The sequence below is a fragment of the Solanum lycopersicum genome, chromosome 8 (assembly GCF_036512215.1).
Source record: "Solanum lycopersicum chromosome 8, SLM_r2.1".
Lineage (NCBI taxonomy): Eukaryota > Viridiplantae > Streptophyta > Magnoliopsida > Solanales > Solanaceae > Solanum > Solanum lycopersicum.
The window spans coordinates 46,924,014-46,943,712 of NC_090807.1; the positions used below are offsets into that span (position 1 = coordinate 46,924,014).

At 32.8% G+C, this 19,699-nt stretch overlaps 1 protein-coding gene across 1 annotated transcript; it reads left to right on the plus strand.

Annotated features, from left to right (window-relative positions):
• The first annotated feature begins 990 nt into the window (after positions 1 to 990).
• Positions 991 to 2,222, plus strand: LOC104648871 (uncharacterized). The gene is made up of 3 exons (XM_026032609.1): positions 991 to 1,005; positions 1,468 to 1,605; positions 1,746 to 2,222. Exons 1-3 carry the CDS (start codon positions 991 to 993, stop codon positions 2,220 to 2,222), a joined length of 630 nt encoding a protein of 209 aa, XP_025888394.1.
• Positions 2,223 to 19,699: the final 17,477 nt, after the last annotated feature.

The window sequence follows — 19,699 nt, forward strand, 5'->3', positions numbered from 1 at the left end:
TTTTAAACAACTTTGTTTTTATATTGCATTTGTTTTAAATTGCTTTATATTGAAATGTTTTCAGTTATGTTGAGTTCGTTTAAGCCAGGTAAGTTCTTAAGACTCTTTAAAGCCTATGTTGTGTTCAACATTCAAACTCGCATACTCGTACATTCAATTTACTTATGTCAGTATGCCTGCATCGTATTATGATGTAGACGCAGGTAACTAGGATCGGCATCCAGCGCATCGTTGATCCAGTGAGCACCCCACATTCTCTAGGTGAGCCTCCTTGCGTTTTAGAGGACTCCGTTTATTTCTTTCAGTTCTTTTCAGTATTTCATTTGTTAGGATGGTAGGAGTCCCGTCCCGACATCCATCTCAGTTGTTTTAGAGGCTTCATAGACAGTCAGATGTTAGTTCTTTAGTCTTTTCATTTTCATGATCTTATGTTAAGAATTGAGTTGCCATTTTGACCATGTTGATTGTTTGACTACTTAAGCATTCTCAGTATTTTATTATTCAAGTGAGTATAGTTCTTTTGATCATAATAAATATGCATATAGTCTTACTCTTAGTAAGTAAGACAGGACAAGGGTTCGCTTGGAGCCATCAATGGTTCTTGAGTGTCAGTCTCGCCCAGGGTATAGGCTCGGTGTGACAATCTTGATACTCTATGAAGTTGTGTCTATAGTGTCCTAGTTATCGATGTGAAGCACGCCACATCTATAATTAGGAGACTGCAAGAATTAGAAAATTTTATCACTTCCAACACTCATTTCGTGCGTTAGTGTTTAATCTCTAAAATGTTTCCATCTTATTCGTGTTTGCACGTGTTTTCAGATAATCATGCCTCCACGAAGAGCAGTCAAAGGTCGTCCATCTTATAGAATATTGAATCACATGAACAAGGGGTACCCAATGCATCCGAAGTGCAATCCCAAGGAGAGGTCACCAATGCTAAATTCTGTTAGGCTATTAGGATGTTGAGCCAAGTTGTGACCAATCAAGATGAGCAGCAGACAGGTAATCGATAAGAAGTAGTTGACATTTCAAGGATCCACGAGTTCTTGAGAATGAACCCTCCAAGTTTCACAGGTTCGAGCACTACATAAGATTAGGAGAATTTCATTAAGGAACTGAAAAAGGTATTTGAGGTTATGCATGTTGCTGATACAGACGAGTTGAACTAGTTACATATCAATTGAAGAGTGTTTCTAGGAATTGGTTGATCAGTGGAAAGAAAGTAGAGATGAGGATACACCACCTGCAAGTTGGGCTTGTTTTGAGGAGTCTTTCTTGGGATGTTTCTTTCACTGAGAACTGAAAGAGGCTAAGGTACGAGAGTTCTTCACATTGAAGCAAGATTCTATGAGTGTTCATGAGTACGAACTGAATTTCACCCAACTATCCTGTTATGCTCTGGAGATAATTGCTGACATAATGAGTAGAATGAAATTATTTGTAGTTGGGTTATCTCGTATGTAGAGCAAGGAAGGAAGGGCTACAATGCTGATAGTTGACATGGATATCTCAAGGTTGATGGTCTATATGCAACAGGTTGAGGAAGAGAAGCTAATAGATAGGGAAGAGTTTAAGAACAAGAGAGCTAAAATAAGGAAACGAGTCTTTATAATAGAATAGTAATGCCAACTGGTCATTTTTCCTGAAGAAACAGAAGGGACTTGCTCCATCATCTTCAACTGCACCAACACCTAAGAACAAAGGTGAGTACACTAATATGAACTTAACCTGCTTATTCTCAGGGGAGCATAGCACAAGGGGGTGGTAAACCTCCTGCATGCTCCAAGTGTGGTAGGAACCATTCAGGTACTTATCGTAAGGGCTCCACTAGTTGTTTCAAGTGTGTTCAAAATGGAAATTTCATGCGAAAGTGTCCAAAGAACAAGAAGGGATATGGTAATGGGGGCAATACAACCCAGTCTTCTTCAGTTGCTCCATTAAACAGAGCTGCACCTAGAGGTACTACTTCTAGTAATGGTGGAGGAACAAACCACTTATATGTTATCAACAGTCGCCAAGAGGATTCTCCAGATACTGTTACTGGTATGATCCAAGTCTTTGACCTTACTATTTATGCTTTGCTAGATCCAGAAGCGAGTTTATATTTTGTAACTCCATATGTTGCTATGAATGTTGATGTTATTCCTGAGCAACTTAATGAGTCATTTAATGTTTCTACACCTGTTGGTGAGTATATTCTAGCAGATACTCTATCGTGATTGTCCTATTTCTGTCAATCACAAAAGTACCATGGTCGATTTAATTGAGTTAGACATGGTACATTTTGATGTCATTCTTGGTATGGACCTTCATGCCTGTTATGCCTCCGTTAATAGTAGAACTCGATTTGTCAAGTTTCATTTTCCAAATGAGTTAGTCTCAGAGTGGAAAAATATTTATGCAGTGCCCGAGATCGTTTTATTTTGTACCTTAAGGAAAGAAAGTTTGTTTATAAGGGGTGCGTCTATCACTTAGTCCAAGATCTAGTAGGAGTCCCTTTTCAGAGAGAGAGAGAGATTTTGATATAGATGTCCTCCTAGATACTCTTCCTATATCTATTCCGTCATATAAAATGGCACCATCAGAGTTGAAAGAGTTGAAAAAGCAGTTGAAAGATCTCTTAGATAAGGGTTTTATTCGATCAAGTATCTCACCTTGGGCGCTCCGGTCTTATTTGTGAGAAAGAAGGATGGTCCACTTAGAATGTGTATAGATTACCGTCAGTTGAACAAGGATACCATCAAGAAAAAATATCATCCTCCAAGAATTGATAATATTTTTGATTAACTTCAGGGTGCCACCTATTTTTTGAAAATTGACCTCAAGTCTGGCTACCATCAATTAAGAGTGAGGTATGTGATATTCCAAATACAACTTTCAGAAGATGATATGGTCATTATAAGTTTTCGGTCATATCCTTTTGTTTGAATGATACACCTGCAACATTCATAGACATCATGAATAGAGTTTCAAACCTTATTTATATAAGTTAGTTATCGTCTTCATTTACGACATACTATTCTATTCAAGGAATGAAGAAGATCATGCTAGTCATCTCAGAATAGTTTTTCAAACTTTTAAATATAAGGAGTTATATGTTAAGTTCTCTAAATGTTATTTTTGGCTTGAGTATGTGGCGTTCTTGGGCCACATAGTTTTTCGTGATAGAATTAGAGTTGATACCCAAAAGATACAGACAATGTAGATTTGACCTAGACCCACATCTCCAACTTGTATTAGGATTTTCTTGGGTTTGGCTGGATACTATTGAAGGTTTGTAAAGGGATAATCGTCTATTTCATCCCCTTTGACTAATTTAAATAAAAAAATTGTGAAGTTTCAATGGTCTGAAGCTTGTGACAAAAACTTCAGGAATTGAAAAAGAAGTTGACTACTACCTTAGTTTTGACCTGACCAAAAGGCACACAAGGCTTTGTTGTCTATTGTGATGCGTCTAGAGTTGATTTGGGTTGTGTATCAATGCAAAATGATAAAGTCATAGTTTATGCATTCAAACAGTTGAAAGTTTATGAGAGGAACTACCCAACCCATGATCTAGAGTTGGCTACCATACTTTCTGCTTTGAAAATGCGACGCCATTATCTTTATGGTGTGCATGTAGATGTGTTCAGCGATCACAAGATCTTTCAATATGTATTTACTCGGAAGAGGTTAATATCAGATAAAAGAGGTGGTTAGACATGAGTATTCTTTACCACCCAGGTAAGGCTAATGTGGTTGTTGATGATTTAAGCAGGTTGTCTATGGGTAGAACTGCGCATGTTGAGGAAGAAAAGAGAGAGTTAGCGAAACATGTGCATAAACTTTCACGCTTGAGAGTCCGACTAATGGATTCCACAGAAGGATAACTAGTGGTGATAAATGGGGATGAATCATCATTAGTGTTAGATATAAAAGAGAAGCAAGACCAAGACCCCACTTTTTTCTTGAATTGAAGACAAATGTTCATAAGCAAGAGTATTAACTTTTGAACAAAAGGGAGATGATGTATTGAGGTATCAAGGTAGATTGTGTGTACCAATGGTGGATAGACTCCAAAAAAGGATCATAGAGGAAGCCCATATCTCCAGGTATTCCATTCATTCGAGTTCCACAAAGATGTATCATGATTTGAGAGAAGTATATTGGTGGAATAGTATGAAAAAGGGAACTGCAGAATCTGTTGCTAAGTGTCCAAATTGCCAACAAGTTAAAGTAAGCACCAAAGTCCCAGTGGTTTGACTTAGAATATAGACTTTTGGAATGAAAGTGGGAGATGATTAATATGGATTTCATCATAGGTTTTCCATGTTCTCATAGGCAATATGATTTTATTTCAGTGATTGTCGATAAAATGACAATATCATCCCATTTTCTGTCGATAAACACGACCCATTCAACAAAATATTATGCCTGGTTATATATTCAGAAGACGATAATACTTCATGGAGTCATAGTCTCCATTATTTCCGATAGGGGTGCACAATTTACTGCACAGTTCTAGAACTCTTTTTCAGAAAAGCTTCTGCTCAAAAGTGAACTTAAGTACCGCTTTTCATCCTCAGACATATGGGCAAACAGAGTGCACTGTTCAGACTTGGATGATATGTTGAGGGTGTGCATGATCGATTTCAAAGGTAACTGGGATGATCAACTACCCCTTATTGAATTCACTTACAATAATAGTTACTACTTGAGCATCCAAATCGCTCCTTATGAAGCTCTTTACGTGAGAAGATGCAGATCTCCTATTAGACGGCTTGAAGTTGGTGAAGTTGGGTATATACGACTAGATTTAGTTCGTCAAGCTACTGAGAAGATGAAAGTGATTCAAGAGAGGTTAAAAATGACACAAATTCTTCATAATTCCTACATGATGTTAGGAGAAGAGAGTTAGAGTTTGAATTTAATGATTGAGTATACTTAAAAGTTTCACAATGAAGGGCGTTATGAAGTTTAGTAAGAAGGGGAAACTTAGTCCCCGGTATATCGTCCCTTATCGAATAGCTAAGAGGATTGACAATGTAGCTTATGAATTAGATACCACAAGACTTAGCAGCGGTTTATTCGGTATTTCATGTCTCCATGTTGAAGAAGTGTATGGGTGATCCTTTATTGATTATACCTACTGAAAATATTGGGATCAAGGATAACTTATCTTATGAAGATATTTTGGTTCAAATTCTAGATTATCATGTTCGCAAGTTAAGGACAAAAAAGGTAGGTCAGTCAAAGTTCTTAGAGGAATCAATTCGTTGAGGAAGCTACTTGGGAAACTGGGGAGGATATGAAGAAGATATATCTACATCTCTTCGAATCCAGAAAAATTCTAGTTAAGGTATTAATTTTCTTCTAGTGCACTTCAATTATGAGTTGGCATGTTGTATTTACATTGCTTGTTGGGTATTTGAAACGAATGGTTACATATTACACCCTTCACCTAGCAAGAGTAATCTCATTCGAGGAGTACTGTTCTTAAGGTAAATATATTGTAATATCTCGTATTTTGAAATAGCTAAGAAAAAGCTAAGAACTGGAATTAGGAGTGTCAAATGGCCGGGTTGGTTTGAAATTGAAAATATTATAATGGGTTGAATAGAAATTGGTTGGGTCTTGACCCACCCAAGTTTACTTCAGGCTCAAATGGGCTAAAAACGGGTTGGGTCTTGACCCGTCCAATTTAACTGGATCAATTTCAATAATTTAACATATTGATAATTAACTTTTATAATCACAATTTGAATTTTCACTCAAGAATTTTTTGTTAAAAAAGTAACAAATGGATAGATCCTAAAAGATGTTATATAGATAATAATTCATACCTTTAATATAGGAACATACCCTGATAAAAAAACTTAAAACGGGTTGAAATTGAAGATTGAACTAGGCTCAATTGAGAATTCCTTTCAAATGGGTGAAACTTGAATGGGTTGAAATTAAACCCAATTCACATTATATTGAGCCTGACCTTTAAATTTCTATGCGGGTTGAGCGAGTTACATATGTTTGGGTTCATTTTTGACACCCCTAACTAGAATAGTCATTTTTAGAAATAATTAAAATCTGGAAATTACTTAAGTTAGGAAAAATTGAGCTTTTAATAAACTTTAAACGACCATAACTTCTAGCTTAGAATGAGTTATTAGCACTTCCAGATATGTTAGAAAATCTCTGGAATGATCTTTTCAATGTCGGTGAATTTGCGCGATTCTGAGTTTGTATGAGTGAATTATGCCCTTCGGAAGTTGGGTCGTTGGTATAAGCAAAATCCAATCTAGATTTTTGAAGGGTAGTTTTGTATTTCCCTTACCCTTTTATTTCAATACATTTTTGGTAATTCATAAAGGGTGTAAACTAAACTTAGTTTACGCTTTTGAAAAAAAGAGTTAGGATTTTTAGAGAAGAGAAAAGAAGAGGATAAAGGAGAAGAAAGTTCAAGATTCGTCAAGATCGTCGAGTTTAGCTTGTGGATTTCGTCGGGTTGATTCCTACAAGGTATGAGAGGTCACATAGCATTGGGTTATCTCACCCACGCGCCAATCATGATTTATTCCAATGAATTTAAGTTCTTGAAAGCTTAGAAATTGAGTTCTTGATGAGTTTGTTGAAATTCTGTTAAATTCTTAATTTATTGAAACTGTTGAGGAGTTGTTTGTTCGAACTCATGATTTTAGGTTTAATTTTGAGTAGAATCTGATGTACTTTGAACATTTAATTGATTTTAAGTAGTCGGATAAAGAACACATGAGTTCAGAGGGTTTAGAGCAGGACAATGAATAAGAAATTTCGTCGGTATAAATTTGGTAGTGCCTATGCATCGCTATCTAGTTTCCAATTGGGAAAAATTGTTTCACGTCGCGGAGCGGTCACAAACCATTTTGCCTCAAAATTTATTTTTGAAACCAAAATTTAAATGATTCTCCATGCCGTGGACCCACCCTCATATATTAATTTTTGATTTTTCCACATGTTTAGTTATCTAAATCGTTCCTAAACATCATGAGATCATTCCTATCACAAATCACAAATCCTTGAATCTATAATTTAATTCAAGGAAAGTTAAGAGTCAAGTCAAGAAGTTAGGAGTTAAGTCAATATAAGCTCTTAAAGTTTTCAAAAAGTCATTCACAAAACGTTTTAACTTTGTTTTAAGACTTAAGTGTCAAGTTAAGCAAAACTTTCAAAGTTGAAGTTCATATCTTCAAAGAAGTATATGAGAACTAAGTATTCCCAAGAAGTTTAAATATTTTTCACATCTAAATAAGAACGGAAACTGAAATTCCCAAAGAGCCTTTGAGCTAGTTTCAGAGAAGAGTATATCCTTTCATAATAAATCAAGAAGGGAAACTTTGATTTCCAAGGTATCCTTTGAGCTAAATTTTTGAGCACTAATTTCAATCACAAAAAGAAGTATGTTATTAAAACATAAGAGCTAATATAATATTATTTGGAGTAGTATTGAGCAGCGATAAGGGAGAGAGTTCGGACAACTCACATTCCACATAATCCATATAGCCATCATGGGTAAAAAAGGTTCATACTTTTTTAGATGATTCCTTTAGTGCATTTTGGCATAAACTAGTAGATCCACTTAGTAGTTCAAGTTCTATGCTCACGGAAAGGTATAGGACAACCATCGCAACGTGGGGTAAAATGTTGTATCATCACTATAGCTCTTAAGTGATGATTGTTTGATAGAGAAATTAAACTCCTGCATAAGTAATTGTACTCTTATATACACAGTTTATTTGTCTTTTTACATACATCTCAGAGTTATATTGTATCTTTTCATACATACATAACAGATATCATGTTTTAAATAACTATTCTTTATATTGCATTTGTTTTAAACTGCGTTGTATTGAAATGAGTTAAGTTACGTTGAGTTCAGTTGAGCCAGTTAAATTCTTCAGATTCTTTTCAAGCCTATGTTGTATTTAGAATTCGAACTTGCATGCTCGTATATTTAATGTATTAATGTCAGCTGGTTTGTATTGTATTATGATGCAGATGTAGGTAAGTGAGATCGTCATCCAGCACATTGTTGATGTAGTGAATATTCAGAGCCTATTAGTGAGCTTGCTTGCATTCTGGAGAACTCCTTTTATTGTTTTCAGTTCTTTTCAGTTTTTCATTTGTTAGGATGGTCGAGGGTCTTGTTCCGACACCCATATTACTTGTTTTAAAGGTTTCATAGACAGTCAAATGTTAGTTCTTCAATCTTCTCATTTTCATTATCCTATGTTGAATAATCATTTTGGCCAAGTTTAATATTTGATTATTTAAGCATTCTCAGTATTTTATTATTCAAGTGATTGTAGTGCTTTTGATCATTATAAAGATGCATAGTCTTCTGCTGAGTAAGTAAGTCAGGACAAGGGTTCACTTAGGGCCCACAATGGTTCTCGAGTGTCAGTCCCGCCTAGGGTGTAGGATAGGGGCGTGACATATACTCTTCATTATGAGAAACTCCATTGACATATAGCATTACGAAAACTGATAGACCTAGTTACAACTTGATGTTAGGGTTACAGCCGTGAATGTACCTTCCCATACCTTAAAACTCATGTTTTAGTGTTAGAACGTCAAGGTCTAAACCCCAAGGACAAACCCTAGATCCTTGAGGAAAAGCCTCGAGGAGGCTGCCTAATAGTGACCCACATCAGGCATCTACACCTCGTGGTTCAGTCCACGCCCCGTAGATGGCAGTCGTGGAGCAAGCCTGCCAAAACAAGTCTCAGAACCCTGATCCACTCTTCATTAGCACGGTCGTGGGTCCCTCCACGGTCCGTAGATGAGGGGGTCGTGGGTCATGTTTGGAAGAGGGTTTTTTAGGAATTAGTTGAGGGTAGTTTAGGATTTTACTTTTTAAGTTAATGCTAAGTGACATCGTTTTACACTTAAACTAAATATATAAGGTTTTTAAGTCCCTAAACTAAGTCTCGTAATCACAACTATCAGCTTGCCAAATCAAAATCAATTTTCCCCAAAATCTTCTCTCTAGAAGAACAAGGAAGACGAAGAAGAAGAAAATCAAGCTAGGGCTTGAAGAAGGAGTTTTTTTCATACGAGTTTGTTCAATTTCTTCACCTAAGGCATGTTAGTCCTTTTTTCATGGATATCTTTCATCTATGGAGCCATCAAACTCTCAATTTTAAAGTTAGTAAGTCCCTTAAAGCTAGAGTTTTAACTCTAAGTAATGGATTCTTTCTAAAAATATTTTTAATGATTTAATTACGTGTTATTATGATTGAAGTATTGATTATTATAGTTTTCTGATAAAATCTCCCATAAGTTCATGAATTTACCATATCTCCAGTTTATGACCTAGTGATATGGGTGAATTGTAGTAGATGAATACCATGAAATTGAACTTGTAGTAATGTAGTTAATTGAGTCGTGTTATATCATCCATGTTTAAGGTAGTAACCCTAGATTTGGTTGGTTGAATGTAGTCCTTGATCCAAGAAGGGCAAACCATGAGAATTGCACATGATTGTGGACTCATTGTATATGCTTTATGAACATGATTATAAGCTAATTGTTGTATTGATTAAAGGTCATTCTCATAAACACATAATGAACATGATGTGAAAGGTTTTCTCACAATATGATGATTCTAGGGTTGAAAGGATATTCTTATCCATTGAATCTATGAGTTATCTTATAAATTACGTTTGGTTGAGTGTGATGACACTCTTCCATGATTATAAAATTAAGTTAAAGACTTAATGTACTCTATGAGAATTATGCTTAGCACCGAGTGGATATTGAATATGAGATTGAAACTCCCCCGCTAGAAAGGGAAGATTTCTAGTAACAATCTCCTTATCACATAATTATGTGCCTTCATAGGTTTTTAGCTAGTATATCCACCTAAAAGCTAATACATGTTAGTTATACATTAGTCAAGTGGGACACCTCTTTTCAGTGTGGGGCATGACAATGGATTTCATGTTAAGCTCACATGGTCTATATCAGTAAGACTTATTCCACCATGACAAGAATATGAACAAGAACATGAACTATGAATAATGGTTACTCAATAAGTTTTACTTAACTTGAGTAGGATTTCGGGATCTTATTCATGCATTTCATAAGTAGGCTTTGAGAGTACAAAAGGTATGGTTCTGTTATGAAGTGAGAATTTATGTAATAAGCTTGCTTATGACTTATGCTCTTACATTACCCTCTAAATGATTTTTTAACTTACAAATTACATTCATTCAACTAAATGGTCCCTTTTAGCATGTTTTGACAATTTTATGCGTGACTATCATACTTGATGCATTTTTATATTAACCCATATTTTTCTACATTTTCCACCAAGTGTAGGTTCCAGTGTTTGAGGTGATATTTCTTTGATACAAGCTTGGATCAACTATTCTCCTAGATTTGTGGTGAGTCCTCATGATCCTAGGACAAGTGATATCTTGTAGTTGTTTTCTTTCACTGTACTAGACTTTCAAATTTTACTGTAAGGTTTGTGACCTTATTTGATACTTCGATTGTAATAGATGAATAATTGAGATAAAGGCTAGACTTCCCCTTTGCTTTTACGAAAACTTCTTAAGACTTGAAAAGGTGTTTTTACTCTTTATTTTTGTTTACTTATGTTATGATATGTTAAGTGGCTTACATGGTGCTTTTAGGGGCATTATGTGCCTTGTTATGTCTAAGGGTATCCTTGGTCGTGACATGATAACAATTCTTTGCGTGGTCAAGATTATTTAATCAACAATTGGTTTCGCAGCAGATGAATTTTTCAAGCTTTTACAGTGTCTCTTATATCATATTCTAAATCAGAGAAAAGATGGAGAAATAGATAGAAAAGATGAAGAGAAAACAAATATTAACGGAAAAGTGTATTCTGATTTCTCTAATATATAAAGAGTATATTTTTCATTGTGTGATTGTATACATGGTGAATGATATTTATACACTCACTTGTCCAAAGAAATCTTGATTGAGGAACAGAAAAATAACTAAGTAAACTTATCTAACTTTTAGTCTATTAGTTATAACTAACCAATTACCTAACTAACAATGTAAAATACTCTTCTGCCCATGTTATCCTTCTGCCCATGTTATTCTTCTACCCATATGTTCTTTCAAGTTAATAAAATGTTTCATTTGTTAACATTCAATATCTTGGTTTTTATTCTCAATTTTTTTTTATCGATACTTAATAAGTTTTAAGTAGGTTTATCCAAAATCCTAAAGTACCACATACAATTCTATTGTTTTTTGAAACTAAAAATGTATAAATTTGAAAAGAAATAGGACACACAAGGATTAATACCTCAATTGTTTGACTAGCTGAACTCTCATATACCTTGAACTTTGAAAAATGGTACGTCTATACCCTCTGTTATACTTTTCGTCCATCTAAGCCCTGCTTCCAATAATCGGTACACATTAATTTGTCCCTCCCACTAACGGAACTCTATTTATGTACACATGGTTAAATTCTAAGTCACTATCCGATTGACCATTTATCTTAACTTGAATTCTAAGAACCCACCCCATAACCCAGTAAACCCGCCCAATTTTTGGGTAAGATATACTCTCTAAGATCTAAAAGCTCGTGAACGCTTGTCGCTGGATAAATTGCAATTCCATCATTATTTCCATCACACAAGATACTGGGGAGAGTTGGCAAAATAACCACTCTCAAACTTAATCAAGCATTTAGAAAAAAGTATTCAAAAATAAGTATTTTAGACACTAATTATGACATCATCCATTATTCTTTTAAAATATGCAAGACCAATTCCAAAGTTTTTAATATTACACTTTAGTTCCCTCATCCCATCCAATAATATTTTATTTTTCCATCATTATTTTCAGATTTAGAATAATAAAAAAAGAAAATATTTTTCAAGCTAAAAAAAACTTCCATTTTTCAGACGTTTTCCAACTATTTTTATCAATTCCGACGATTTTTTCGATGAAATGTTCCTCTTCACAACTGAAAATCTCCATTCAGCTTGCTCATTGCATCTAGTGTTATACCAATTTTTTTATGACTTTTTTGTAAAAAATATTTTACACCATTTTTACTAGCTTGAAAATTCCACTCAATACCTTATTAGTAGATAGATTCCATAGTTTAGAAGCCCTAGTAATACGTCTCTCCATTCCAGAGCTAGCAGAGTACCTATTAAATTCGATTTCATTAATTGACATTTTTTTTAGAGAATTCCCTGTCAGTCCTTGCCAGTTATAGACCAATATCGTAATTTAGGATCGATCATTGTGGTCTATAATGTCAGCAGTTACAGTAATTATTGTTAATGGTGATCATATGAATGTGTGTGGAAGGAGACTCCTAATTGTTGAATTTGAATATTATCTAGTAAGGTGACGATGGTCATCCCATTTTGTCACAATGATTTATACACAACATGGTTCGTATCGTAATTGAGATGTTGGAAATTAGATTTCAAGCCAAGCGAATTTAACATTAGTTATCTAATGAGTGAAAGGGAAAAAATACATCCCACATTTATAAAAAAAAAAGACAATTACATGTTGGAATCAAATATTATCGTGAGGTCTTGGGTACTCCTTTCACCCACCCTACAATCAATGACGATGATTCGATTGAAGATAAATTTTGGGTGATCATTGATATGGGTGGTCATACCAATGAAATCTTTGTAGAGTTTAAATATTGTGTGCCACATGAATTGTTAGATGTCTATATTCTTTCAGTACCCTTGTTGATATCAAACTCGGAAGAAAGAAAGATAAAAGGATGTTAGCGAGACTTTCAAAATTGAATGGGAGAATAAGTATTTAGTGTGTAATAGATCCACACACAAGAGAACTACATGCAATAACAATAAATTTTGGATAGGCTTGTCCCACTTTGTTTTTGTAACTCGAGGTAATATATGTAATTTGAGACTCATCAGTTTGGTATAATAAGTAGTATGTTAATTTTGATGTTTTTGGTCCCGTTATATAATTAATAGATTAAAACAAATATATATTGTACATATCGTGTATTTAATTTATGTACTACATAATGTATTCAGAATTCCATTTGATTAGATCAATTAGTACTAAAAAAAATAAACGGTCTACATCGTGTATGCTCGATTGAAACCATTATTGTAATAAAAAAGAAAATAATTAATTAAAATAAATTGTTGAAATTTACACAATTAAATGAGCTTAAACAAGTTATAAGATCATATAAGAGTTTACATACATTGGGACAATTATTAGATCAAGATGTATGAGGATGAGTAGTGGTTATACAATCAACATCCTCACAATAATGTTGACCAAACACAAGTAAGTTGTATAAAACTTATTTTTGCAACCACAATTCATTCTCATATATCTCTTGTTATACTCAATTTATGCGAACTCTTATATGATCATCTGACTTGTTCAAACTCATTTAATTGTGTAAATTGCAATAATTTATTTTTTGATTAGTTAATTATTTTGTTTTTAAAATTCTACTGGTTAAAGTCTACACAAGTGTATCATAATCTAGTAAATTTATTATATATGAAAGTCTTAGTATAAGCTAGACTATACTTAGTTTAGTACTCGACTTCTTATACTCTAACCTATCCTAAGACCTTCATCCATAATAAACTTATTAGATTAGGATACATACATACATACATACATACATACATATATATATATATATATAGAGAGAGAGAGAGAGAGAGAGGGAGAGAGAGAGAAAGAGAGAGACCAGAACTAATAGAATTTTAAAAATAGAATAATTAATTAATAGAAAATAAAGTGTTAAAATTTATCAATTAAGTAAGTTAAATCAAGTCATATAATCATATAAGAGTGTACATACATTAAAAATAACGATCAAATATGTATGAGGATGAGTTGTGGTTGAACGAATGAAATCCTAACAAAACATACTTGCACTTTAGTAAACATTACTTGAGGATGTTAATTGTATAACCACTACCCATTCTCGTACATATATGATCGTCCTTCCCAATTTACAAAACTCTTATATGATCATATCATTTGTTTAAGCTCATTTAGTTGCGTAAAATTTAATTATTTTTATTAATTAATTATTTTCTTTTTTGAAATATGCTAGTAAGAGTTTTATTCAATTTTAAATAACTACAATGTCTCAAACATTCAATATTAAATAACTAAAATACAATTTAAATATCCACTTTTATGTTTGTTCGAATCTTCTTCTTCAAACAGCTCTATGCTAGTCCAATCAACTCTTTTCCTAATGGATAAATTTCGAAGAAATTTCGCTCAACTACTTCTTTTATTTGGTTTGAATATGCTTTTTCCGTCGAATCCCTTGTCAGCAACACCAAGGGTACAAACTAAACTAAAACGCACTTCAACTTTTGCTCCTTTCTCAATTGACTTCATTTATCAAAGCTTATCAACCTTTCAATAGTGATGTTCTTGTTCTTGATCACATTGGAATAAAAGAATTCACAATATTGAAGGATTTTTCTCCTTTTTTATTCTTAGCACAGCCCAACAACATAAAAGAATCCGAAGCCTAAAGGGTACAAAATATTAACAAAAATTCCAAAACGGTATATAAAATTTTATATTAACCAAAAGGAAAAAATCGCTGCATTAACAACTATTTTCTCCACTGAAAAAAGCAAAATTGTTGCAGCGGCAACGATTTTGCAAAATCTGATTTTTTTTAACAAATAAAATCGCTACCTAGGCAGCGATTTTAAATACTTTTTTTAAAAAAATCGCTGCCTAGGCAGCGGTTTATAGTTTTTTAATTTTTTTTAAAAAGAATAAGGAAAAGGCAGCGATTTTCAAAAGAAATTTTTTCTATAAAATCGCTGCGCAGCGATTTTTTTTATTTTTTTGAAAATGTGGAAGTTGCTGCCCAGACAGCGATTTCCAAAAATATTTTTTTTAAAAAAAAAATTATAAAATTTTTAAATAGCTGCCTACGCAGCGATTTTATATTTTTTTAAAAAAAATATGTAAATTGATCACGATTTTATAAAATTTTTAAATCTATGCATAATTTCTTTTAAAAAAATATGTAAATCGTTCAGCGATTTTTAAATTTTTTTAATCAAATTACGGACCTTTACAAACTTGCGAATGCTACAACCTACAATTAAAACTAAAACTAAAACTAAAACTAAAATCAAAAGCTACAATTGTGAATCCTTACATTGGTCTTTTGATTTTTAGTACACAATAAAGCTAGTAAAGCGGCCTAGTGTGAAGTGGATAGAGTACTAATAATTTGATATAATTATAGTGTCTAGTTATGTATTAAATTATTAATATTTGATTATTAGGGAGGGTAAAATAGTAAATTATTACCGTATTATTGGGTTATCTATTTACCCAATAATCCAATAGTAAAATTCGATACCGAACCAATAACCCAATAACTTTTTTTATAAATCCATTAAAAACTCAATAACCCAATTATCCAAACAATAACTCAATAACATTTTTTTCGATTCGATTTATCGATCGATTCGATTTTTGCACATCCCTAATTTGAACTATTAAATTGTCTTTTATTTAGTTACAAGGATTAAAGTATATTAAGCAAGAATTGAAGGGTTGTTTTTTTATGTGACTGTTATTTAACTCTATTTTTTATGATGAAAGAGTGAAAGAGGCTCCTTTCTTTAGAACTACGATTAAAATATTTGCTTATTAATGCACTTTTAAATTTTTAAAATATTGGCTCTAGATCTCAACAATTAAGGATATGACTATTGTTTAAAATCATAAGATGCTTAATTTATTTGTTTTTAAATATAATAAATAAATAATTCTAAGTAGAATATTAGAAAACATATAAAATTGTTACTTGACTTTAAATAAATATTTACGTTCACTAGTGAAGACGATTTGTTGTGATGATGGTGGTGATGAGTGATGTCTGTGGCTAGTGATGACACTGGTGATCATAGTTGTGGTGGTGAAGGTGTTCAGTGTTATAGTGACAACATGACAGAGTCAGTCAATAGTAACGATAATAATTAAGTTAATTAATTTTAGTATTTGACGGTATTAAAATGATGATGATGATTGCTGAAGAATATGTGGTGATTGACGATAATATTAATTGTAATTGACAGTAGTGCCGAGAAGTATGCATGTCGTAAGTAATAAGGATTAACCACAGTGATGGAGAATAATGAAAATTTAATATAAAGGAAATAACGTCATAACTACTTAATAGGAAATTGTCCAAATTTGTTTCACTAAAATTAACAAAGTTTGTCCTACTTGGGATTTTTGGCTATTTTAACGCTTGAAACTATTTTGGTCAACGACGATAAATTATTAAAAAAGGAATTTTCAACTTTTTGAGACTTTTTGACGTATTAATAAAGGAAAAAAGGAAAACTTTTTTGAATCTCTTTTTTTTGGAAATTCAAAAGTATTTGAAAATTATGTGTCCAAATGTATTATGCGTTGTTTCCTTAAATTCTATTCTAAGAAAGGCAAGGAAGCAATTAACTACTCCTATAAAAGCCTCAATTGAGAACCTCATAAACCAATTGTTCAAATCACTCGTATTCAGACTCAAACGTCTTACAATACTTTGTTAGTGTTAAAGTGTATAGCTATGACTTTCTTCGGAAAAGCAATGTTGGTTATGTTGATGATGACGATGGCTGCTTCAAGATCCACCATGGCCACTGTATATCAAGTTGGTGATTCTTCTGGTGAACTTTCATCTATAATTATAATGAATGGATTTTTTTCAAGCAATTTGAAGCTGGTGGATACCCTAGTATAATCTTTGTCATAGTTTTGGCTTCCTCAGTTTTACATACTTTATCTTGTATTATTAGTCTTTTCATAAATAACGTTTATTTAATGAGAGTCTTTACTATTTTACATTATTAGGAAATTAGTTTAGAACAATAAAAAAGGTAATAGTAAAAATTAGCATTTAAGTATATATTATATCTCAATAATTCACTTAATATGAACTGGATTCGAAAGAAAGGGAATTTGAAATATATATGTAGTACTAAAAGTATGTAAAACTTTAAATAACATCATGTTTTCACATATTATGTAGAAGTAAAGGCTAGTTAGTTTAAATGTCCAATTTTCCATATTAAATCCTCAATTAAGATACACGCATAATCAAAATAGTTCTTTATTGAGCTTTGATTTTGATACATTAATTGTTACAACCAAATTTTTAAACACTAACACATTTATTAGTTGAGAAACAAAGTAAGAATTTTAAGCTTATAGATTTTCAAAATCTAAAATATCGAGCCATTGGGATCAAAATAATTGAGTTATGCATATCTTTATGAAATTTTCAATTACGATCCATAATTACACAACGTGATACAAGTTGACATGAACGACTACAAATCATGCACAACTAATAATCCAGTAGCCACCTTCAACTTTCGCAGTGATTCAATTACATTAGGCACTCCTGATGGAGAATACTTCTTGTGTGACATTCCTGGTCATTGTGCATCTGGACTCAAATTACACATCAAAGTCAATGCAACTACAACAACACAACTCCTGTAACTCCTCCTTCTCCACCTATGTCACGATCCAAAACGAGTCATGAGTGGCACCCACACTATTCTCCTAAGTGGGCGAATCAAGGAACCTAAACCCCAACATATATCAATACTTCAACTACGAATAACAATAAAAATGCGGAAGCTCAAAACTTGTCAAGTAACTAATCAAATCAATCTTTAAAGTCTATTACACATTATCCCCAAAACCTGAAAGTCAACACATCAAGGACATCTGTTCTAAATTATCAAGTCTTAAAGTATTGAAAATACCGAAATAAGTAATTCAGATGGTCCATGTCCGAAATTTAAGAACATCGTGACATAAATGAGAGAATACAGCACGAGCTAGAAATAATAGCTCACCCTGAACTCTGATGTGCTGGAGACTGGCTAGAGCTGAGGGCGAGTTGAAGTCGATCATACACTTGTTTCACTCCACAAAAGAACAATGAAGAAAATACAAGTAAGGATCAATACAAGGAACACGTAATGAGTAGGTATCATCGGTCAACCCAAAATAGAAACCAATATATATTTAATATAAAATCAACTACAATACTTAGCAGGTGGCAAACAAGAAACAACATGGACCAGTGACAACAACACCATAATAGATACACAATCAATTACAATATCAAGCACACATATGAGGACTCATGCCTCCACACCATATTCATTTGGAAAATGGGTTCTTTGAGATTGAGTATATTAAGTTAAATTTATGATTCTTTCCTCTAATGCTATCGTGTCAGAACGTGAACAATCCAATCCCATATATCGTGTCGGAATGTTACACTCCGATCTCATAATACCATCTCGGAACGTGACACTCCGATCCAATAATACTGTGTCAGAACGTGACACTCCGATTTAATTATCTCATTACTTTATACTATCAAGCCTTCTTTATTCAAGGCGTCATTTTGATAGAGAAGATTCAAGATTAAAATTTAACGGTCTTAGATTTTTAGGCCAACCACAAACCACATAACCAAGATATACAACCACACAATGAACTACATAGGAAACTTCGCAATATCACTCAATACATATCAATTGCTATTGAGAGTTTATCTATCAAATAGAAATAAACCATAACCTACCTCCACTGAAGAACCAAAGTAAAGAGACTACTTCTCCAATGCTTTTGCTTTCCTCAATGCTTCCGAACCTTTCTAATCTATCAATTATATATGCATATTTTGTAAGTTAACAAGCCTATAACCACTCATATTATTCTATGTCTAGTCTAGACCCAACAACTCTCTAATTCTATCATCAATTTCTAAAGTTCAAATTCAAAGGTAAGTCTTAATTCCTCCCATTAACATAACTTTAATATAATTCATATAATGTACTACACCTTATATTTAATCACCTATCACAATATGTTAAAAACTTATTTTATAATATGATAATGAAGTAAAATCATAATGGTAAACCTAGTTGTTTGGTAAACCTAGGCGTACTAAAAACATGGAAAGACTAACATCTTTCTAATTAATGCCTTAAACTATACCATTACTCAATATAATGATCAGCCATAATTAGGCATAAGAACCAATAAGAATCGTTGCTCTTAAGTTTAGAAAATCACCAACGTTTGATAAATTTAGACCTTTAACATTGCAATTCTAATTTCATTCTTCTTTCTCAATTATAATAACACCTTAATAATATCATAGAATTGCTAATCATCGCATTTTTGTAGCCAACCATAATTAAATTAATGTCCATTAAAGTCTTCCCTGCATTCATTTAATCAACCCCACGTCCCCAACATTCATTCAATTGAAAACCATTTCTTCCCGACTAACATATAATATTAGTTTTTAACACTTAAATTTTTATCAAATTTCACAACAACAAAGGCCGGGAGATATTGTACTTGATGGATTTTATAAGCCTTTTGATTGTCACCGCCCTATTATCTCTTTTCTTTTACTGATTCTCTATTACTATAATATTATATAACTAATTATAAATAGTGGTAAAAGTTATCCATTATTAGTTTTAATATTATTTTCTTTAACCACCAACTAAATAAATTATTAAAATTACCCCACTAATTTCATAATTATTATTATTAATAATCCAAGACACCTATTTGGAATCTATCGAAAAATATTTTATCAAATAAAAAGCTCTAGCACTCAAAACGA

Excerpts from the sequence above, each read along its gene's own strand:
- LOC104648871 (XM_026032609.1), top strand. Across the intron at positions 1,606-1,745 it reads GAGCTAAAATAAGGAAACGA|GGGAGCATAGCACAAGGGGG; the intron begins GTCTTTATAATA and ends GCTTATTCTCAG.